Source organism: Myripristis murdjan, chromosome 3, assembly GCF_902150065.1.
Source record: "Myripristis murdjan chromosome 3, fMyrMur1.1, whole genome shotgun sequence".
In the NCBI taxonomy this organism is placed as follows: Eukaryota; Metazoa; Chordata; class Actinopteri; order Holocentriformes; family Holocentridae; genus Myripristis; species Myripristis murdjan.
Window position 1 is genome coordinate 3660969 of NC_043982.1, and position 7507 is coordinate 3668475.

General features: G+C 39.7%; 1 protein-coding gene across 1 annotated transcript in view; it reads right to left on the reverse strand.

The window, feature by feature from the left end:
* ano1a (anoctamin 1, calcium activated chloride channel a) overlaps positions 1–7302 on the reverse strand; it is an 82022-nt gene extending 74720 nt beyond the window's left edge. Inside the window, exon 1 of the mRNA XM_030048120.1 lies at positions 7216–7302. Coding sequence (XP_029903980.1) covers positions 7216–7282 — 67 coding nt within the window. The 5' untranslated portion in view covers positions 7283–7302. The remainder of the gene's footprint in view (positions 1–7215) is intronic.
* Positions 7303–7507: the final 205 nt, after the last annotated feature.

Here is a 7507-nt window from a genome sequence, read left to right on the forward strand (position 1 = left end):
ATACACTTTCAAATAAATATTAGCAAATTAGGCAAATATTGGAGGTGGGTCGTTATTTTTTGTGCACCAAACACAGTGGTGCTTTAAATAAAAGATTGTAAACACATAGAGCATTTTTTTAGCCGCTACAACTGTTTTCACATGGAATCCAATGGGAAGCAGGAAGCAACAGTCCATTGTAAATGTCCTTTTTGAGAAAAGTGAAGTCACATCCAAAAAAAATGGTTCTTTCTAACAAGTTATATGCAGCATTTACCAGAATACGCCTTGCTTTGTTTACTTCCACAACCATGCAGGAAGTCGGACCTTGGAATTTCTGTCTTGTGAATTTCCGGCCTGCAATATCACGGCATTCAAGGTGTAACTTTGGAAGGAATTAATGCTCTAAAAAAGCACAAACTGAATTTTCCTCCATGGGGTACACTGGTGAAGAGCGCATCCATTTTCCCGACATAACATAAATGTCATGTTGTCGATATTTTGCAGATGACAGTCCAACATCCATGTGAATGTATAATCACGATTAATCTGAAGATGAGGTCAAATTTGCTACAAAACTATCAGAAAGGCACAGAATTGTCTGCTCTCTATTACTGCCAACTATCGTAAATGTGCATGTAATGTAAATGTAACTATTTAAAAAAAAAAAACTGGATTTCAAGATTGGCTAGGTTGTTTGTTAGGACAGCACAAGTGTTATTTCAGACGCTGTCACAGCATTCCTTATTTTGTCATGCTGTTAAGCCAAACATCATATAAAAATCATACAAAATATGGTGAGATGACACAGTGGTAATTAACTTTTGTTCCATTCTACTGACAGGAGCTAATGAAAGGCAAAACTATTTAGAGGATGTAAATATTGTTTGGCATGTTACTTGCAGCCCATGTTTAAGCATGTCACCTCATTCTCATGAGTTTGCCATGATAATGTTCATTCATGGAGATGAATGGACCCAGTTAAAAAACAAAAAACAAACAAACAAAAAAACAGGTGTTGGACATGTATAATGCACACCTCTGAATTTGGGGACACTGTGCAGAGGCCACATTGTACTGATTGGCTGGACTGCTGCTCTACAAGAAATGAATGGTAGTGCATCACTATGGCAACGGCTCAAACTCTGTTCTCTCAAGCCGCTTTGACCACAAGAACCATGAATTGGCTGACATCCGGAGACCGAGTGTACTCACCATGCCATAAACACAATCCCTCAAGGGAAGCATGAATTGGCTTCAGGGTCATTCCATATAAAATGAACCAATTCAGAATAAATAAATAAATACACAAATAAAAATTTAACTCAGAAAATATTCATAGTATGAATATAAAATTTTGCATGGCTTCATAAAATATGCAAAAGATATTGCAGAAAAAAAATCTGCTGATTCTGAGGGGGTCAGGTGGGAGGCACTTGCTGAATTTCCATGGAATGACCCTGAAGCCATGTCTTCATGCATGGGTGGGGCTGGTTGATAGATCAGGCTTTTACCATGGATTGACTGGCAAGACACCAAAAGCATCCTTCCCCTTGAATAAAAGCATGACAAGGCCAGCATTTAGTCCATTCATCTTTTTAAAAGGAGCTTCTATCACAAGACTGATGCCCCCATCTTCACGTGCCATTGCTTTCTGGATTTGCATCTGGATTGTCACCATAATGTTTGACGACTTTACCAGGGCCCGGCTCACAAATGGGATAATCCAAGAGTGGCAGAATGTTACATAATTTGAGCCCCACTCCAAAGAGGGGTACTAGACCTACCAAGCAACCAAAAGTCAAAAATAAGTAAGCATGGTAAACAGGTGAAAAAGAACCAAGGAGTGATGGCAGATGGTACAAAGGGAGAACAATTACTTAACAATAACATGAGGGCAAATTCAGGAGACAAACCAAGCTTAGGATATTGCTTTGAATCTTACTTGGTAGCTGCTGTTAGTTAGCACAGGCTTTTGGAAGTATTTTAGCAGGCGATGGTTAGATGCTTTGGAAGGACAGGCAATACTGGGGTTTGTGCGAAATGTAGTCTTACCTTTGAGAAACACTATACCACTGTCATGAAGTGTAAGCTGGGAACTGTTTTGGGCCATACCACACTTTAAGTATCATAATCAACTTGAAAGTGAAATATTACTGGTTACACCTGCCACAGATGGCGTCTTTAAACCTGTAAGATGGAAGGTAACACTGGGTCAGACTAGAAGGTGCCTCAGGTGAATGACAAAGACACATGAGATCCCTGGTAAATATGGGTTGTTTATCTTTTTCAACTCATCTGGATACCTGAAGCGTATCACGGCTTGAATAGCAAGTTTTCGCCTGCCTAGCACATCGTAACTGATGTGTCCTCTGTCCTGCATACCTCAAATACACTCAGGCATGACACTTTCACCAATGGTGACATTTGTATAGTTGCATTCCATTACAGTTCATAGTTACCTCATCAAAATTGAAATAACTAATGTAATGAAGCTCAGTAATGTAATCTGATTACTTTCAATGACTTTCAGATGACTTTGACACATTTGAGATACAAATTTGAGAACTGAGGGCTTCTTTACCTCAACAAAAAAGGAAGCACCAGGCCTTTCTTAAGGTTAGTAGAGCCATTTTTGCTTTAATCAATAACTAATCAATAGCTAACAAAGCAGACAGACAGCAAAGAATTGGGATAACAAAGGTCCGAGGCTGGATCCAAACCAAGGACATCACAGTAATATGGCAGGCTGCTCATCTGAGCCAACTGAGTCAACAGAATGCCACCACACCAGATTGTTATCAGACAGGCAACTATTTGTCCTGACAGGTCCACAGCACCCAGTTTGCTTAAAACTCTTAGCTTGCCACTATTCTGTGATGAGCTGCACTGCTCAAATTTATACAGCCGACTTTTGCCACCCTCTAGCCTAAAGGTATTAGTTAAAGTATATAATGATGAGGATGATGATGATTTGATGATTTATATCAGCCAGGGCTGAAAATTTTCATGCATCAACAGAAACTCCATTTCCATAACAATACAATCACTGAGGACAACACAGATATCAAGGTGCTGCTCATTTAACTTTAGACCTGACTGATAACTGATAAGAGTGTTTCAGTGTGACCCATTAACATGGAGAATCCTGTATCTCCGGTTTGATGGCAGCTGGACAGCTTCACTGATCAGAACATGGTCCAAGTTAGAGACAGTGTTGTTGACCAGCCTCAGTATGTTGTTATGGTAGGCAGATTCATTAAGTTTCTCAAGAGGTTGCCCTACAATCTTTGAACAGATCTTCATTTGGTGAAGCAATTCAGATTTTGAAGTAGTGGTCAAACTCTTGTTCCGTGTAACGTTACAATACTTAGTCAGGATCACAGGAATAAAAAAATGAGAGCATATATAATGTCAGATGCAACTATGTAATGATTACAATGACTATTATTAGAAATGTCTGGCTGAACTAATTTGTAAGACAGCATTAAAAAGGGATAAAAACAACTTCAAAACACACAAAAGTGAATAAACAATAAGTTCTTTGTTACATTAACTAACAGGAGAAAAGCTGTGTAGTGATTCAAGAAGTGGAGTAATATCAAGTAATATGCCTGTATCATAAATATTTCTGTGTAACTGTGAAAACCTACTGGTCTAAAATAGTCTCAGCATACCTTTAGATAGCTGAAACACTTGTATGCTGATGGTAACTGGTGCTGAAAAGAGAGTGGTTTTCATTGCAGGAGTCGTGCAGATGTTTCAGCCAGGGGTCTGGGGCGTCATTCGTTTTTTGCTCACTACATGCCATTTTGCGCTTTTTTACATAATTCGGTATGACTTGTGGTACTGCAGATCGCTGTAGGAATCCAAGTCATTGTCTGACGGAGCCCAAATTCTCATGGTGTTTTTGTTATCATTTACCCTTAAGAACAAATCAAGCCAAATGAATGCTGTGATAACTTAAAGCATTGTCCAATTGGCTAGCTACTGCTATCTGATATCTTCCCACCCATAATGGCTGATATGATGTAAATTCAGAGATGATTAAGTGTTTTTACAGAACAAAAGACCATGTTTGTTTTGTTCTGTTGCTAATTTGATAGATTTATTACTGACACACTCCTAGACAAAAAGGTCACAACATGCCAAATTTCACAATAGCTGTAAAAATAATTTTTGAACCAATTTCTGAACCAATACCAGTTTTGTTATTTAAAGCTGATATCGGTCAATACTAATGATCTGCTGATATTACAACCCCATGTAGCAAGGTTATTATCATTAATGAAGACTAATTGAGAGACGGCATTGTTGTTAACTGAAATAAAAATAAAAATGAGGCTTTACAAAAAAAAATCTAACTGAAACTGTGATGTTTTGTTGAGTTTTTACTACACAAGACTTGTTCTGACCTTTTTGAATCTAACAACTCACAAAATATCCCATATTACAGATAAAAGACTGAACTAACAGTGAAAGTAATAAAAACTAAACTAAAATAAAATAAATAAATAAAAAGTCAAGATGAAATTCTGCTGTCTCCCTCACCCAAACTCACACAATGTTTCTGTCCTTCCCATGATAATGATCGGGCGGACTTTACCTTCAAAAACACGGCTTGCATGCTTCCTGTTTTACCAGCATTTCCTCATTTGAACTTGATCACACCTTAGCATCACTACCATCATCTGACATTTCCCGCAAAACTGGCTCAACTTCCTCCTGACGCAGGAAACATGACATGACCAAAAAGTCAGCCCTAAAACCTCACTCTTTACAACTTAATTTGCTATGGCACAGACGAATGCTTGATTCAGGGTGGCCGGAGGAGTGCTGCTTAGTTTCAGATGATAGCATCGCTTTGACCTCGCAGCTTTCTTCACTCGTGTTGAGATTGGCTTGTGAATTGAATGACAATGGGAGTGTGCAATGGGAGTTAGGAGACAGGCAGCCAGGCAGATTGGAGTAGAACGGTCATTCCTGTTCAGATCAACTAGTACATAGGCCTTTTAAAGTTAAGAAACACTTTTCTCCCGCACTAAAGTTGGGCTGAACTATGACAGTTTGCAATATTTAAGAGTAGGTCTGTCTGATGATGCTGGCCAGGCATCTACGTTTGCTTGTTTGCACGTTGACCGGGGAAACCTAATAGGTGAAGCACAGTCTTGTTAATATTATGCTAACCTCTTATTCCAAAAGAAAAAAAAAAGCAGCTCTGCACTCTGTCTTTTCCTTGTGGTTTATTCTTACCTGCTGTCACTCACCATCTAGGTGTGCAGAGGCGTAGTCTTTTCATGCTAACCTCATATGACACACCGAGACACGCTGAATGAAACACCTGCACAGTTCTCAAGCAAGGACTCGTCACCATAGCAAAGAACTGTAGTCTCCATTTTATTCTGTACCAGTGGCAAACAAAGCAACGTCCATTCTACTCCTTTCTAGTTCTGCGGTTGGAACAGAGCTCTTCATCCAGAGGTTATAGGAATTTTTAAATGACTGTGTTCAGTTTAACTCCAAGATAATGCATGATACAATACACTGCAACACATTTAATCAACATTACAGCTATTCCTTCCCGCTGACAAGCCAACTTTAGACCAGTATTACTAATTTCAGGCAAGGATATATAATGTGAAAATGCTGGTGACGTGTCTGTCTGTCAAGTTCAATCACTTCAGCGTGTTGCTTTTATAAAATCACACTGAATAATAAGAATCTTCAGTGTCTTGAATTCTTTCACAGAGCAACTACCGCTCTGTGGCTGAGATTAAACGGTCTGCATTTGCCATTGATTTTGCATTTGTCTAATTCAGCCCAGCTGGGCGGAGCTCTCAATTTTGGGGCCTCAAGCTCAAAACAAGGCCCAGCAGGCAAGCTCCGGTGTAAAAAATCTAACAGAACCAGTTAAGCACCCATTGTACGACCATCAGCACTGTGGAAACACTGTTCCGACGCCTTGCAGCCCAGTGACACCCCTGCCTCTTAATTTTATGGTTATTTTGTGCTTATTGGGCAGCAAACATCTTACTAACTGCCCCTTTAATTCTTACAGCCCTATATTCCACAACCAGTCCCATCACAGGTACTCCCTCACAGTGGACTCCCATTAGAAACCCTTGGGAGACCCATCAACCTTTCATGGTCCAAGAGGCCCGAGGCACTCTTTAGGTTACAGAAGGCTGGTTTACTACAGAGCCATTCAATGTACTATATGGGATTACAATCAAATAGGATATAATGGCATCCATTAAATACATTGATTCACTGCTGATGTGAACTGATGGAGCTATATAGATTACACAAGGCTACTTTGATTAACAGATAGTTGAGTTACGGACTAAAGCCTAAACACATAGTTGTTTATAGTAGGGCTGAACGATATATTGTTACCATATAGTTATCTAGATATGCACAACGGTATGGACCACATCAGATTCAGGCTTAGGGTTAGCCTAAGACATTGACTGGTCTGTTTTGATCAAAGTAATATTTTGTGAAGTCTGATGTCTGATTTTAATGCTTTTATTTATTGATTTTAATGCAGCCTAAGACAGTGATTGGTCTGTTCGGATCAATACTTTGTGAAAAAGACTGCATTTTTAGGTCCATTTGCTATTATCATGTTGTTTTTTGAAGAATGTTTCATTTTCACTGTTGCTACACTTAAAATTTTAAATAGATATGTACCCATAGCCATATCGTATATCGTATCGAGACATTTGGCATAAATATGGAGGTATGAAATTGTGTCCATATCGTGCAGCCCCAGTTTTAGCCTAACATTTAACATTAGAGTCTGTTCTCCAAGTTGACAAAGTGGATTGAGGACAAAATGAAAACTAGAAATGTCTTTCAATTAGGCCATATTGCTTTTTCATGCATGCATGCTCAGGTGATAATTATCCTTTTTGTCAAACAGGCAAACCCCAGATGAACTAGTAATAATGTAAAAACCTTGACATAGTATAGATACGGCACAGGCTTCCCCCCGTAGGATATTGTTACTCTCTGTGCCCATGTGTTTTCCATCAGCTATTCAGCAACCACAGTCCACCTGAATGTACCAATGGGAATTGGGGGACATCCATAAACATTTCAAATATATACATATGGAACTGAATAGTCATTACGCCTCTTTAATTCAACAAGAGCGCATCATTTATGCGTTTCTTGCTGAATTCCAACAGAATCCCTACTTTGCTGCTGGATGAGTGAATGAAGCGCTCTTACCGGGCTCTGTGCTATCGTGATTGTATAAGCGCTCAGCTGGTTCGTCTCCATCGTCTTGTCTCTCCATTGGAACACGGCAAGCTATTAAAAAATGCGCTGGATCCCTGTCCAATCGCACAGGTTCCCTCAAGAGACCCCCGCTAGATTGACTCTGCTGCCGCTCTCTGCAACAGCATCAGCTCCGTCTGTAGCGTCTGTAGCCTCACAGCTGCCTGCGCTGTTGCATGGAAACGGTGGACGGCTTTCCAGTGGACAGCTACCAGCTACTATTCATCCTGTTGGAGACCTGACA